At 44.4% G+C, this 16,228-nt stretch overlaps 1 protein-coding gene across 1 annotated transcript; it reads right to left on the bottom strand.

The window, feature by feature from the left end:
• Nucleotides 1-279: 279 nt before the first annotated feature.
• LOC141790159 (NLR family CARD domain-containing protein 3-like) lies at nucleotides 280-13,081 on the bottom strand. The gene is given in 11 exon segments (XM_074669838.1): nucleotides 280-815; nucleotides 940-986; nucleotides 1,484-1,503; nucleotides 1,734-1,866; nucleotides 1,964-2,137; nucleotides 9,411-9,584; nucleotides 9,724-11,539; nucleotides 11,756-11,960; nucleotides 12,372-12,444; nucleotides 12,723-12,842; nucleotides 12,973-13,081. Coding segments are annotated over 11 exon segments (3,348 nt in total). The 5' UTR covers nucleotides 13,023-13,081.
• Between the last annotated feature and the right edge of the window lie 3,147 nt (nucleotides 13,082-16,228).

A 16,228-nucleotide genomic window follows, 5' to 3' on the forward strand; every position in this document is an offset into this window, starting at 1 on the left:
TCAAAGAAAAAAATTCTGGATGATTTTTTCATCATAGAGATGTAAATGAGTAAAGTTGAGTGATCCAGTTTTCCTCTGAGTCCTGCTCTTTGATAACATTCAGACTGATGTGACAGGATAGAAAGAGTCAAAGGATCAGCTGAAGTTTGTGTGTGTTAGTGCAGAGGCTAAACTCTTCTTCAGCAGCTGTTTGTGTTTGTGTAGAGAGGAGGAGACTCTCCCTCCTACACACAACACACACTCACTGAGGAACACACACTCACTGAGGAACACACACACTCACTGAGGAACACACACACTCACTGAGGAATCAGGAGACAACCAAAACCCAGGATAGAGAGGTTCAGTGAAGGTGGAGCTGAAGGTGTGGAGGTGGATCAGTGAGTCAGAGGAGACTCTGTAGAAGGACAGAGTGCCAGCAGGACAGTCCACATACACTGCTACTCTGCCAGAGTCAGAGGAAGGGGAGAGAGGGAGCTCTGTTCTTCTGTTATTGTGACAGACAAAGTAAAATCCATCAAAACAGATAAGACTCCAGGACTGATCATTAGATCTAAGCCTACAGTCATCACTGTATCCTTTCCTGCTGATTCCTCTGTAACTCACTGATATATCAACCTTTCCTTTCCACTCCACCTCCCAGTAACAGCGCCCAGTCAGACCATCTCTACACAGCAGCTGCTCAAAGCGGTCAAATCTGTCTGGATGATCAGGATATGACTGATTCTCTCTCACATGTGTCACCTTCCTGTTGTTGTCAGACAGTCTGAGCTCTCTGTGAGCTGTGTTTGAGTCCAGAGTGAGTTCACAGAAATCTGATGGAGAGAAAAAGACACAACACAGCAGCAGTTTATCATCAGACACACCTGAAGGCTTCATTCTTTGTTAGCTGACAGTCTGCTGTTTGCTCATCAGGAGTCAAAGTGATTCCACACTTACACTTCTTCAGACCAGGTTTTAACCTCTGCTGTCCACCATGGTCCACCCTGGAGGAAGAAACACAGTCAGAGTGATTTTCTGTTCAACATGAGTCCTAACTGCTGCTCAACATGAAGCAGTGATCCTCAGTTTGTCCCTGTGACAGAGAAACAGGCTGAAACTCCTCTGAGCCAACTGTCTCCATCACTCTGTCACTTTTTCTGACAGTGTGGAGATCCTGGAGGAAAAGAAGAAGAAAAAGAAGAAGAAAAAGAGTCAAAAAGCAAAGGCTGCCTGTTGCTCTTTGGATCCATAAAGTCCACGTTCTGCTTCTCATGTCCTCTTTGAAATGAGGAAGGCCAAATCCTGCTCTACCTCTGACCTGTCTCTTTAAACTAGTCGCTCTTTTTAGGAGTCAGGAGGAAAAATTCACTTCTATAATATTTGATCCTGTTCATTTGATCAGACAGCACTGTCTCCTAGAGATGAGCTCTTTCTATTTCTCCATCTTTTCAATCATCCTGATGATCTGACCATGGAACATCTGCCTTCTTTCTGCTCACACACATTATTAGTGGATGAACGCTCAGATGGACTTTTTCTGTAGAGAACAGAACCATCAAAGAAGTGAAGACATGCTGCTGTTTCTATGAAACCGAGTTTTTCTATTTGATGCTCTTCTGCTGCTCTGTGTGTTTCCTGGTTCAGCTCCAATCACTGCTCTGAAAAGAATCAAACAGATTCAGTCTTTGAGCTCTTGTTGTCTGCTTTTACCTCAGTGTGTCCAGTCTGCAGAGTGGATCCTCAAGTCCAGCAGAAAGCTGCTCCACTCCTGAGTCTCCTGGATGATTGTAGCTCAGGTCCAGCTCTCTCAGGTGTGAGGGGTTGGAGCTCAGAGCTGAGGCCAGAGAAGCACAGCCTCTCTCTGTGATCAGACATCCTGACAGTCTGAGGTTAGAAAAAGAATCAGACAATAAGAAAAAGTCCACTGATTATCACCATTTCTTTATCTCTGACCTCAAGCAGGATGAGCCAAAGACCTGACCTGAGAGTTTCCAGTTTGCAGTGTGGACTCTTCAGTCCAGCACACAGATTCTGGACTCCTGAATCCTGCAGGTCGTTGTTACCCAGGTCCAGGTCTCTGAGCCTGGAGGACTGTGAGCTGAGGACTGAGGACAGAGCTTCACAGCTTCTCTCTGACAGGTTACATCCATGAAACCTTTGAAGACATGAACATTTTATTAACCTGTTACTTTTAAAATAATTAAAAGTCATGTTTGTTTTTATTTATCAGTACGTGATGATTTCTGTGTCCTTCTTGTATATTTTTTTTCTAGACAACTTTGGAAAAGATTGACTGAATATGTTGACTTTTCACTTTTCTTCACTGATAATTTAAGGGGCTTCAGAGTCATAAGAGACTTTGTGTGTTAATGTCTCTTAAACTAACTGCATTATTTTCTGACACAATGGGCTCTTAATTTTGTAGACCAGGCGCAAGCGAAGGCGCACCTGCCCTGTGCCGGCCTTTGCCACGCAGACAGGGCGTGACCAGAGCACTTTGCAAGTTTCCTGCAGTGCCAAGAGAGGCGCAGTCAAGGCGCAGTCAAGGCGCAGAGGAGCGCAGAGGAGGGCAGAGGAGCGCAGAGGAGCACAGAGGTGCGCGTCCACGCCTCCCTCCGCGCAAATGGAAAAGAGGGAGGAGAGAATGGAGGTGATTTCAACACCACAATTGATCCATCTATTGACAAAACATATAATCCCGCTAATAAACGTCCCTGGCAGTCCACAGCATTACTTAACCAGTTCATGGGTGATTTTGGTCTTTGCGATGGTTGGCGACTGCTACATCCCTTTAAAAAACAATATTCTTTTTATTCTCCAGTCCACAAATCATATTCAAGAATTGACTTTTTTTTAGTCAGTAATTCAATAATCAAGAATATATTAGAATCACATATACACCCCATCCTCATTAGCGATCATGCACCTGTGTCAATAATTTGAAGACCAGACCACCCCCACAAACGCAGTACAAGATGGCGACTTAACACTTCTCTGTTACAGGACCCAGAATCTGACAGTTTTATAAAAAGGGAGTGGGCTTCCTTCCTAGACATTAACAACACTCCAGAAATATCACCCTCTCTCTTATGGGAAACAGGAAAGGCAGTTTTACATGGACACATCATCTCCTTCTCCGTGAATAAAAAAAAAGGAAAAAGAACAGGAAATTAAGCTAGAAAAGAAAATTCAAGAACTAGAAAACATAAACTCTACCAACCCCTCTGAAGAAGTATATAATGAACTCAGAAAACAGAAATCTCAATTTTTACTACAAAGACTGAGACATGAGAAGTTTGAACATTCGAACAAATCCGGCAAATATCTTGCAAATCAAATTAAACAAAACCAAGAAAAAACAACAATCTCTGTCATCAAAAACTCAGCAGGGAAGCTTACACAGTCTCCAGATGAAATAAATGAAGTGTTTCGACAGTTCTATGCAAATCTATACTCTCCAGACAATGACAAAAACCCAGAAGACATTAAGTCTTTTATATCCAGCATTAACTTACCGAATCTCACCGGGGAACAACAAGAATCACTTGAATTACCATTAACAACAAAAGAATTATTTGCAGCTCTCATACTCATGCCAAACAATATATCACCTGGGCCTGACGGCTTCCCTGCAGAGTTTTACTAACATTTCTGGTCAATCCTGTCACCCATATTCATCAAAGTCATTGTTGAAGTCAAAAGAAAGTCAAAAATTCCCCTCCAACATGAACACAGCCACAATTTCCCTCCTGTTAAAACCTAATAAAGATCCAACTCCTCCATCCAGCTACCGTCCGATCTCACTAATCAATACAGACATGAAAATGATCAGCAAAGCCCTAGCCCACAGATTAGAAAAGGTAATTCAATTTATTATCCACCCAGATCAAACTGGTTTCATAAAAGGAAGGCATTCTTCTAATAATACAAGGTTATTTAATTGAATGCAGTACTCAGTATCACAGTCAACAGACACATACATAGTCTCATTAGACGCAGAGAAAGCCTTTGACAGGGTAAGCTGGGACTTCCTGTTTCCTGCACTGGAGAAGTTTGGTTTCGGACCATTATTTATTCACTGGATTAGGACTCTCTACACCTCACCCTCAGCCACAGTCATCACTAATGGGCAAACATCCCAAAACTTTACATTGCACAGGGGAACTAGGCAAGGGTGCCCACTCTCCCCCTCATTATTTACTATCTTTATTGAACCCCTAGCAGGGGCCATTCGCCAGAATAGTAACATTATCGAGACGCCAACATCTCATCACAAAATCAGTTTATATGCAGAAGACATATTGTTATATCAGAAATCCCAATCTAGATCATTAAAAGAAACAATTAATTTAATCCGATCATTCTCCCATCGATCAGATTATTTAATAAACTGGTCTAAATCAAGTATTCTTCCCATTAAAAACAGCGGTTGGGATGTGGCAACCCATACATCACCTATCCCGATATGCACCAGTCACCTGACATACTTGGGTATTCACATCTCCTCCAGGTTGTCAGAGCTGTTTAATCTAAATTTTACACCACTGTTGAAAACAATTACGGATGACCTTGGACGATGGATGAACCTACCAATATCTCTCACAGGCAGAATAGCTTCTGTTAAAATGTCAGTATTACCAAAAATAAATTACTTATTCTCAATGACTCCAATTCACCCTACACGCACTTGGTTTAGACCTCTAGATTCCATCACTTCAAAATATTACTGGAAAAATAAACCAGCAAGGATTAAATTATCCACACTACAGAAACCCAAACATCTCAGAGGCTTAGAAGCCCCACAATTCTTCCACTACTTCTTAGCAAACCAACTGCAGTATATCACAAAGTGGATCCACACTAGTCAATAATGCGACACTTGGTTAGACATAGAAAAAACATTTTGTAAAGAAATAAAAATCTCAGACCTACCGTTCTTAAATCAATCAGTTAAACTCCACCCATGTTTTAAAAGTCAAACCATATCTACAGCTCTGAAAGCTTGGTGGAAATTCCACAAAATCACAAACACCTCTTTCACTCTGTCAGACTACACACCAATTTGGAACAATCCGGATATCAAAATCAACAAAAAATCAATTAACTTCCATACATGGACCAGGAAGGGAATCGCTCATTTTAGACACATTTTCACAAATAACACTATGCTGCCATTCTCTGATCTGGTCCAGGAAATCGGCATTGGGGAAAACCATTTTCTTAAATACCTACAACTTAAATCTGCCATTACCTCTAAATTCGATATCACTCGTACAAACTTAAACTTACCCGCCTCAACTTTGGACCTAATTAAAATCAACCCCATAATGAAAAAATCATTGTCCAAAATATATGACATAATTGCTAACTTAGACAAATCAATATCACTACCAACAATAAAGTGGGAACAAGACCTGGCCCTCACCCCCAATGCTGACTTCTGGAACCAAATCTGTGAAAACACCTTCTCCATGAGCACCAACAGTAATATCCAACTAATCCAGTACAAAATCATCCACAGGGTTCACTTTACAGGGCACAGGATGTTTAAAATGGGTTTAGCACAATCTGACACTTGCACCCACTGCTCCCAAAACACTCCAGACACTTACCTTCATGCCACCTGGAACTGCACACCTGTCCAACAATTTTGGGTTGATATTATCACATCTCTCTCAAATATTTTGGGCTGCCCCATCCCTATGTCCCCCTCACTGTGCCTGCTTGGGGATTTATCATCATTAAACCATAAAATGAAAATAAATAGACCTCTTCTCATAGCTCTAACCATTGCTAAGAAAACTATTCTCATGAACTGGAAATCAAAACAAGCAATAAATATTACATTTTGGAAAAACCTCCTTGCCGACCACATATCAATGGAAAATCTAACTGAATCAAACAGGCAAAGGACCGAAGACCAGGACTCAATATGGCAACCTTTTCTAGCATATTTATATTCCTAACCAAAGATTCCTCTCATGAAAGCTAGTACTGCCCCCTCGTGTTCTGTTCTCTCGTTTTTTTTTTCTTTTTTCTGCTAGTTGTTTGTTTTTGTTTTCCCTCTCCTCTACTTGTTTTATATAGCACGGATTCCTGGGAACTAAAGAGGAGGAAATAGCACAGCTTCGTGGGTCCCAAAGGAGGTAAATATACTCTGGTGATGGTGGTCGGAGACATATTTCCACTTAAATACCCAGGTTGGCCCACTACCTTGTGGGGCTAACTGGCCTAGCGGCCTCCTGTGGGGTGCTGCGGTGCTCGGTGCCTTCCCTCCTGTTCCCTGTGGCTGCTGGGTCCGTGTTCAGTCAGCAGGGTCTGGGGATGGTGCTGGCCTCCTCTTGCGGTGGTGCCTTGGCTGGCCCTGGGGCTTGGGAGTGGTGGGCTCCTCTGCGCTGCACCCGTGTCTTTTCCTTCCTACTGTCCGCCCTGCGGCCTCCTCCTTCCCCCTCACCTGCTCCCCCCTCTCCCTTCGCGGGGGGTTGGGGGCCCCTGTCCACCTGGGGTCGGCCGCTGGGGCCTGGCATACCTCCAGGGGGGGCTGCATCATCTTGGCTGTACCACTGGGTCTGGGTGGGGCGACTCCAGATCCTGCCATGAAGCAGGGGATAATGGCGGTGGGTGTCCCCTGGTGCTGGTCCTACCTCCTCTGGTGGCTCGGGCAGGGGGTGGGCACCGGGGACTCGATGTTTGGGTGCCCTGGGGTCCTCCCCTGGGGGGCAGTGTCCGCCTGAGTGAGGTTCCTGGTGGGCACTGGGCCGGTGGTTCTGGTGCCGCAGTCTACTGGGGGGGGAGTGTTCATGCTGAGCGCACCTGCTCACTGGGGCTCGTCTGGATTGTCGCTTGTGGGTCCTGGGTCCTTCTGTTCAGGGAGCCGTTCGGTGGTACTCCCGTGCCCTCGCGCTGTTGTGGGTGGTTTGGCCCGGCCCTTACTAGCCCTGCCTCGTAATTGCACTTCACCACTCACACATTGCACCTTTGTTTATATTATCACTTTCGGGCAAATTCATAACACTTAGGGTTCTGGGGGTTGGGGGTAACAGGGGGTTGTCCCTGGGCCTGGCGGTTTGGGGACTGTGTGGGGGGGCCCCCACATCAGGGGTTAAATAAAGTTTAGGATGATGGAGTAGCCTACAGGGAGGGCTGGTGATGGTCACTATAGCAGTTAATCATATTCACATCTCTCTGACTGCTAGAAAAAAAATGCATTGGTCTTTTCAACGCTGTCATCTGACACAGTGCTCAGCAGAAAAGATAATGCAGACAAGGGAAGAAAAAAAAAGAGGGAAGAGAGGAGCCTTGAGTGGGTTTAACACAGCTGAGCGCTGTTTTTACCAATTAAATGAGTGCCTCTCCTCGCCTTTAAATGCCCTGCGGCCGAGGCGCAGCGTCTGATTGGTTTGAGTGATCCCCAGCACCACGGAAACAGTGTCTGGATAGACCCAATAACAGAGACGGTCAGAGCCGCTGTCCCTGCAGCAGGAGAATGGACAGCGGGGTGCATCGGAGGACACGAAGCGCGTCACCGTGTGGGCCAGCTCCCGGGACAGATGTAATCTGTTCCTTTGTCATTAATAGGAGTACAAAATGAAGAGACAGTTACACAGCTGGCTTATCCATTCAGAATACTTTTGATCCACCTGCACTCCTGGTTTGTCATCGCCAAATAGCAGAACCTTTGGTGATATACTGTATACTCTCCCAGTGTCTCCACCTCATCCTCCTTACAATAATGTACTCCATCTTTTTAGGTCATGTTGAAAAAATAAAGACTAAAACAGAGAAATATGGGGAAATCACAGGTAAATCCTGAGTGACATACATTTATTTTGTCTCTTTTTTCTTCGTCTTTCCTCTCCCTCTTTTCTTTAAATGAAATGAAATGAGAGAACCAGATATATACTCAGTATCAGATGTTAAGGCTGTTTATTGTTTAATTGTAAGATGTGCATCAAATTTCCTTTAATCTGACATCAGATGTGACGGGACAGTTAATATAGATATAAATGTATATGCTGGTTCAGACAGTTACATTAAATAGTGATTGCTGTGATTGTTTATTGCATTAAAATGTGCCTGACACTCTAGAAACCTGCCTCTGAGGCTTTGTTGGCATGTGCGCACATGTGCGCCTGTCGCTCCGCTTTGCGCCGAGGATAGACCTGGGCCCTATTCTACGAAGCAAGTTCAGCCTAGCGAGATAACCTTGGAGCTACCTCGCTGAACTGAGCACAGTAGCTGGCGGTCTCGCTACTCGGTTTTACGACGCAGGTTATCAACCTCATAAGTGGATCCAGCTCGGCAATGAGCGCGTGCACGCATATAAGGCGGAGCCTGCTGCATCTGACCAATCGCGAACATGGAGCAGTCTGGAGCGTCAAAGCAGGCCAGAGAGAGAAGGCCCGCATACTTCACACAGGAGGAGCAGGAGGTGATCATGAGGAAGTATGACGAGCTGAAACATGTAATTAACGTTAAAAGCAGCACCGTCGCTGCTAAAGCACAGAAGGAGTGCTGGCAGAAAATTGCTGACAGTCTAAATGCGCAAGTGTAGTGCAAAAAAATCTTTTGTGCCATTATCATCCTGAAATAGAACTGTTCACCGTGCACTTTTACTGTAACATGCACCATACCTAATTTATTTCTTAGATTAATTTATTCATTTGTTCATTCCTATCGTGTTTACATTTTTGTGTGATATGTAGCCCACATGAGCCCTACATGAATTCCTGTCACAATTTTGATACGGGCTATAAAATATTGTCATGGAACAGAAGTGTTGGCATTGAAGATCTTGTTACGGCAATGAGAGTTCTTCATTCCCTTTAACTACCTGTAGAAAGTGTCATGTACTACCAACCCCTCCCTGGAAAACCGGTAACTTTCATAAAGGTGGTCATCCTAAAAAGAGAGTGGGTCGGTGCGGTCCCTGAAAACTCTCGCGCGCCGGAGTGCTCCTCGGACAATGCGAGCTCCGATGTCCACGGGATCCTCTAAGAACGGACAAGCCATTTTTTCATGAGGGCTCATTGGTCAGTGTGCCATGGAGACTCGCCTCGCTGAGGAGTGATCCCGTGTCGTTGAACAGGGAATCCAGAACCTATCCTCAAAGCTACCTCGCTAGGCAGTAATCCTGCTTCATAGAACAGGGCCCAGGTTGGAGCTGGCGAGCTTTCAGCACACTTTTTTGGCACGAAATTGTCACTCCGCCAACATGAATCTGCCAACACCTCCTCCTGGTGCGCCGTCAACTCCCCTTGGCCCACAGTCACACCCATCTCTACAGAGACAATCTACCAAATTGTCAAATTTGCAGTGCACAGTGGTGCATCGCACGAAATTAGCACTCCGCAGGCTGCGCCAGCGGAGGCCCTGCGCTGCGCCACAAAATTAGAGCCCTAAGAGTTAAATTTCAGTTTCATTCTGACCTGAGAGTTTCCAGTTTGCAGTGCGGACTCTTCAGTCCAGCACACAGAGTCTGGACTCCTGAATCCTGCAGGTCGTTGTTACTCAGGTCCAGGTCTCTGAGCCTGGAGGACTGTGAGCTGAGGACTGAGGACAGAGCTTCACAGCTTCTCTCTGACAGGTTACATCCACTCAGCCTGAAGGAGATCATGGAAAGAGAACAAACAGATGGTTTCAGTGTCATGAACAGAATTCATTCTGTTTCTAATGTCTCACTCATTCACTCATTCACTCATTCACTCAGTCACTCATTCACTCATTCACTCATTCACTCACACAGCTTTGTTTGCAGCTCTGATCACTAGCAGCAGCCTCAGAAGAGCCTCCTCTGAAGCAGAGTATTTATTCAGGTCAAACTGGTCCAGATCTTTGTCTGAGGACAGTAAGATGAAGACCAGAGCTGACAACTCAGCAGGAGACAGTCGATCTGTGGACAGACGTCCTGATCTCAGGGTCTGTTGGATCTGCTCCTCTAGAGAACGATCATTCAGTTCATTCAGACAGTGGAACAGGTTGATGCTTTGCTCTGCAGACACATCCTCACTGATCTTCTTCTTGATGTACTTGACTGTATTCAAATTGGTCCAATAGTCACTTCCTGTCTGTGAGTCACTTCCTGTCTGTGTCAGCAGACCTCTCAGGAGACTCTGATTGGTCTGCAGAGAGAGACCCAGGAGGAAGCGCAGGAACAAGTCCAGGTGTCCGTTTGGACTCTGTAAGGCCCTGTCCACAGCACTCTGATGGAGATGTGTCACTGCTGGTTTGGTTTTTCTTTTTCTGGAGATCAAGGATGTTGTTGCTTGTTGTTGTTCCATCAGGTTGAGTCCAGACTTGGTGAAGGTCAGATGGACGTGAAGAGCAGCCAGAAACTCCTGAACGCTCAGATGGATGAAGCAGAACACCTTGTCCTGGTACAGTCCTCTCTCCTCTCTAAAGATCTGTGTGAACACTCCTGAGTACCAAGAGGCGTCTCTGATGTTGATGCCACTCTCTGTCAGGTCTGATTCATAGAAGATCAGGTTTCCTTTCTGCAGCTGCTCAAAAGCCAGTTTTCCCAGAGACTCAATCATCTTCCTGCTCTCTGGACTCCAGACAGGATCAGTCTCAGCTCCTCCATCATACTTGATGCTCTTCACTTTGGACTGAACCAGCAGGAAGTGGATGTACATCTGAGTCAGGGTCCTGAGCAGCTGTCCCCCCTCTCTGGTCTTCAGCACATCCTCCAGAACTGTAGCAGTGATCCAGCAGAAGACCGGGATGTGGCACATGATGTGGAGGCTTCTGGAGGTCTTGATGTGGGAGATGATGGTGCTGGCCTGATCCTCATCTCTGGATCTCTTCCTGAAGTACTCCTCCTTCTGAGGGTCACTGAACCCTCTGACCTCTGTCACCATGTCAACACACTCAGGAGGGATCTGATTGGCTGCTGCAGGTCGTGTGGTTATCCAGAGGCGAGCAGAGGGAAGCAGGTTCCCCCTGATGAGGTTTGTCAGCAGCACATCCACTGAGGTGGACTCTGTACCATCAGTCAGGACCTGGTTGTTGTGGAAGTCCAGAGGAAGTCGACACTCATCCAGACCGTCAAAGATGAACAGGACCTGGAACTCTTCAAACCTGCAGAGTCCTGCTTCTTTGGTTTGAGGGAAGAAGTGATGAAGCAGTTCCACCAAGCTGAACTTTCTCTCTTTCAGCACATTCAGCTCTCTGAAAGGGAATGGAAATGTGAACTGGATGTCCTGGTTGCTTTTGTCTTCAGCCCAGTCCAGAGTGAACTTCTGTGTTAAGACTGTTTTCCCGATGCCAGCCACTCCCTTTGTCAGCACTCTTCTGATTGGTTCCTGTCTTCCAGGTGGGCCTTTAAAGATGTCTTCTTGTCTGATGCTAGTTTCTGCTCTGTCTGGTGTCCTGGATGCTGCTTCAATCTGTCTGACCTCATGTTCCTCATTGACCTCTCCAGTCCCTCCCTCTGTGATGTAGAGCTCTGTGTAGATCTGGTTCAGAAGGGTTGGGTTTCCTGTTGTTTCCCTCTGGAACAACAGCTCCTGAATGAAGAAAACAGAAATGTAATGAATGATGTGAAGCTACAATCAGTCTGATGAGTTTCAACTTTCAGACATCAGGATGGATTTGATTTGGCTCCTCTCTGAAATCTCTTCAGCTCATCAGTTGTGAACAGTTTGTCACAGCTCATAGATGTGATCCAAATGTGAGCGTCATGTTAAGAGCAGAGTTTGAAATGTAAACCTCTCCCATGTTGTCTCCATTTCCTCTTTCCATCATGTTAAATGTGTTCAAATCCTCTTACTGCTCTGCAGACAGTCAGCCAGCTCCTCCTGCTTCATTCTCCTCAGGAAGTGCAGAGTGATCTTCAGGAAGGCCTCTCTGCTCCTCCTCTGCTCTTCATCCTCATCCTCCCTCTGACTCTCAAAGCATTCTGGGTAATCTGGACTCAGAGCTCTCTGGATCTCCTTCAGCTGGCTCTTTACGAAGCTGATGATGTTCTCCTGGAGCAGCTGGAAGAGAAGAAAATGTCAGGTTGAACTTGTAGAAGGTCAGATCAGATCATGTGTGACAGACAGAAAACCTGCTGGTCTGCAGAGTCCGGCATGGAGACTGGATCACAAAGCTGCTCCACCTCTTAGTCTGTGGATGCTCCTGTCTTCTACAAATCAAGTTTCTATGAAATGAACTCTGCTGACAAAGTCTGAGTATGTGTGAGAGCAGCATCCAGCATGACCTCTGACCTGTGAGTGTGAGCAGCTCAGAAATGTGCGGCTTCATTCAATCAGTCAAACACTGAGTGTGAAGAGAATTCAGGCAGAGATGATGTTTGCAGTGTGATCAGGAAAGCATTCAGAAAGCTCCAAACACAATGAGTGTGTGCTCTGAGGCTCAGGAGGAGCTGTGTTTGGACATTTACACACCATCAATATGGAGTCCAGCTGTGTGTGATGCTGCTGGGCAGACTGACCAATGGGAGCCTCTGATCTCTGAACTCTGAGGAACAAACAGAAGATCATGGAGTGTTTCTAACAGAGTGACACACAGTGTTCATGTGATAGACTCTATCTGCTGGATCCTCCTACAAACACAGGACACACATGAAGAGACATGCTGAGTCCAGGTCTTTCTGCCTCCAGTCCTGTTTACTGCTGTTGGATCCTGATAGAAACACAAAGACTGAAACATGTTCACCTTCACAGAGAAAACACCAAGCACAGTTAGGATCAAATGTTTCACACACAACAACAGGAAGTTACCTTTGAAACACTCACCTTTCATCAAATCCAAGCTCTGATGATTTGAAATAATGACGTATATCCATAGAGTCATCACTCTTTAAGGAGACACAGCTGGGTCCAGGTCCAGGAGAGTCTGGTCTCTCATGTTGGACCCTGACAGAATCACAAACACTGATAAACAAACACGAACACAGAAAATCTTCCAGATTTGAGTTCTGCTGAAATTTACCACAAACTTTTCTAAATTTTGATTTTTGATAAATACGCTGAAACGGATTCTTACTTTAGACGATCAGACTGATGCACAGATTTGAAGAAAATCGGTATTCTCATAGACCTGTCACTTTTTAAGGAGACACAGCTGGGAGCAGATCCAGGAGAGTCTGGTCCATTCTGACACTTTTCACTTCAAAACATACACACACACACACACATACACACACACACACACACACACACACACACACACACACACACACACACACACACACACACACACACACACACACACACACACACACACACACACAGCTGTAAGTGTGAATAATGATGGTACAGTGATGTTAGTCCATGGACAGTTAGAGATCCTGGTCTCACCTCTGAGCTCTGGTCTGGCTCTCATGGTCCCCACACAGAGGGAGGGTTTTAGAGGGAGGGGCTCCCTCCTCTCTGTCCTCACTCTGATCCATAGCAGAGCCCCCACCTTCACACAAACACAACAACATGTTCATTCATTACAACAAGCTTCACAGCACACACAGCAGTTCTCCCTCCTCTCAGTCGTGTTGGAAGACGTTTGACCTCTGACCTCTTCATCCACGCTCTTCCCTTCACAGTCTCAACAGTTAATAAATAAAAGTGTCTGAGCCAAGTTCAGACCTGTTCAGCTTCAAGTGTCATATGAGATCCTAAAGAAAGGTCTGTGATCACCAGAGAGCTGAAAAAAACTGAGTTTCTTTCTTTTTATTGTTTTAACTCTTTCAAACCCTGTGATTCAGCTCCTGTCACACCGACAGAGATCCTCTGCAACAACTTCCTTTGTGTCTTACTTTCTACTGGAGAGAAGCACACATTGAATCATACTCAAACCCCTCAGTCACACACAGAGCTTGAACCTGACGTTCTGGCTCATAATCAGCTAAATTCAGCTCTATAATTTCAGTTTCACAGTTTCTGTGAAGACACTTTGTGATCCCATTCTTGGCATAAATTACAAATCATAACCCATGATCCATTTCTGAACTTCTCCTATCTTTTCTTTAAATGAAGGAATTGATAGTGTCTTTTTATTTGAAAAGTGTGGCTTTAACTTAATGAACTTAATGAACTTGACACAAAATTATTATGTTGTGATGTTTTTGGTGATTTAGGAGAGCAGGTTAGATATAACGTGACATCTCATTACTGTGAACCTTTGCCTTAAATCTCTATATTGCCTCTCTGAATAATCAGATGTTAAAAAAATCGGGAAAAACTTGACACAGGCTGAAATCCAATTGAGATAGGCGATGTTTTTTGACCAGGCTGTAAATAGGTTAATTTCTGCTTTGAACAACAACTTTTGAAACAGCAGGTTTCAACACTTCAGCATTGTCTCATATTTTTAGACCAGAGGTTGCTGTTTAGTGCAAACTTGATAACCCATGCAAAGCTGATTTACACCAAGGATTGTGTCTGTCACATGAGTGAAATAGCACATGCAATCCGTTTAGCTCGTTTGTGTTCATGAGTAGAATATATGCAGATCATCTGACTGCACAAAATGCTGGCAGGAGGAGATGCAACTGTCATCATTTAGCACCCACAAATGCTGTCAACAGGCAGCAGAAGTGAGTTGGACTGTCGATATATCTGGTGTATTTGAGGTGTTAGGGGCAGCAGAGGGACATAAAAAATCTCAATACTCTCTCTCCCTCTCTATCTATCTATCTATCTATCTATCTATCTATCTATCTATCCATCTATCTATCTATCTATATATATATATATATATATATATATATATATATATATATATATATATATATATATATATATATATATATATATATATATATATATACATATATACATATATGATGTGTACGTAGTTTCAGTTCTTTCTGCATTCTGATTCTGATGTGCCTTGTATTAGTTTATGTTACTGCGTCACGTAACCACACCTAACTGCAAAGTTTACAGATACCACAAACTGTAGTTATAGTATTTACCTTTGAAGCAAAATATTACACAAGCAACAGAACTTTTATTACAATATGAAATTAACTGGAGTCGAAACAAAAACAGACTCTTATTTTGTCAAATAAAAGACGTTATGAACCACGCCAGCAAAAACACAAAGTGAGAGTAAAGTTTCTGTGTGTCTACAGATCTTAAATCGTATTCTTTAACCTACTTTTTAACATCCATGAAGCTTTTTTAGAGTTCACCGAAGATTTTTAATGAATTTCCATTCGTTTTCAAAGCGTACAAACCTGAATAAAGATGAGGAGAGAGGTGGCGGGCCTTGTTGCAACTTCGCTCTCTGTAGAAGGAGGAAGCAGTGACGCGTTATTATGGAACCCTCACCTGGGCTGTTTCCCAAAGCCAAGGTACCTTGCCTTGGTCTGATGTGGGCGTGGGGTGGGCGTGGGGTGGGCGTGGGCAGGCATCCACATCATCAGTTGCTGCCCAAATGCTGTTCCAATGTTTATGTCCTCCGGAGGCATATGTCCTCCGTTTGGTTAGCATTTGGGTAATTGACCAAGGATACACAGGTGTATCCTTCGCTGCCTTCAAAATACACCTCTGAAAATAACAACTTGTACCATGTCCAACACTTGACTCTTTTGTGTGTCACTCATGTAACTATAATTACTGAGAAGCTGCACCTGCAGAGTGTCGATGATGTGACAATAAAAAAGCAAAAAGCATCTAAAAGTTGCAAGCCATGACAATATTTGTAGCCACTTGAGCATACGGTCTACTCTCACGTTTATATAAACTTTCCAAGCACTGTCCACAGTGCAACACGTTATGTGAGACAATGTAACTCCAATTAAATATACATTTGTGACAGGAATCTGATGGTAAAAAATATGTCTTTGTAGGCTGTTCCATTAGCATCTCCTTTTGAGCAGAGGCGGGACGCTTGCCTTGGATTGGAAGGAAGTGGCTTCGGAGGCACTGCCTTCAAAGGCAAGGCAAGGCAAGGTACCTGGACTTTGGGAAACCATAGACTGTATAAGCCAAACCCCGCATGCTGTGAGTGATGCAGCCAAACCCCACCCGTGTGTTTTCATAAAGCGTCTATGATCGACGCTCATACAGACTTAAGCATCTGATACATCTGTTAGGTCATTCATCTTTCTGAAAGGAAATATTTCACACTGCATGATCGCAGCAGAACACATCCATTCTGAACGTTATGTTTGTAATTTTATTACAAATTTAAAGTTAAGATGTGTGTGTGTGTGTGTGTGTGTGTGTGTGTGTGTGTGTGTGTGTGTGTGTGTGTGTGTGTGTGTGTGTGTGTGATTAAATGAATAGCTTTGTGTAAA

The sequence above is a fragment of the Halichoeres trimaculatus genome, unplaced genomic scaffold (genome assembly GCF_033239565.1).
Source record: "Halichoeres trimaculatus isolate MK-OKI-2021-1 unplaced genomic scaffold, fHalTri1.1 fHalTri1_scaffold_5, whole genome shotgun sequence".
In the NCBI taxonomy this organism is placed as follows: domain Eukaryota; kingdom Metazoa; phylum Chordata; class Actinopteri; order Labriformes; family Labridae; genus Halichoeres; species Halichoeres trimaculatus.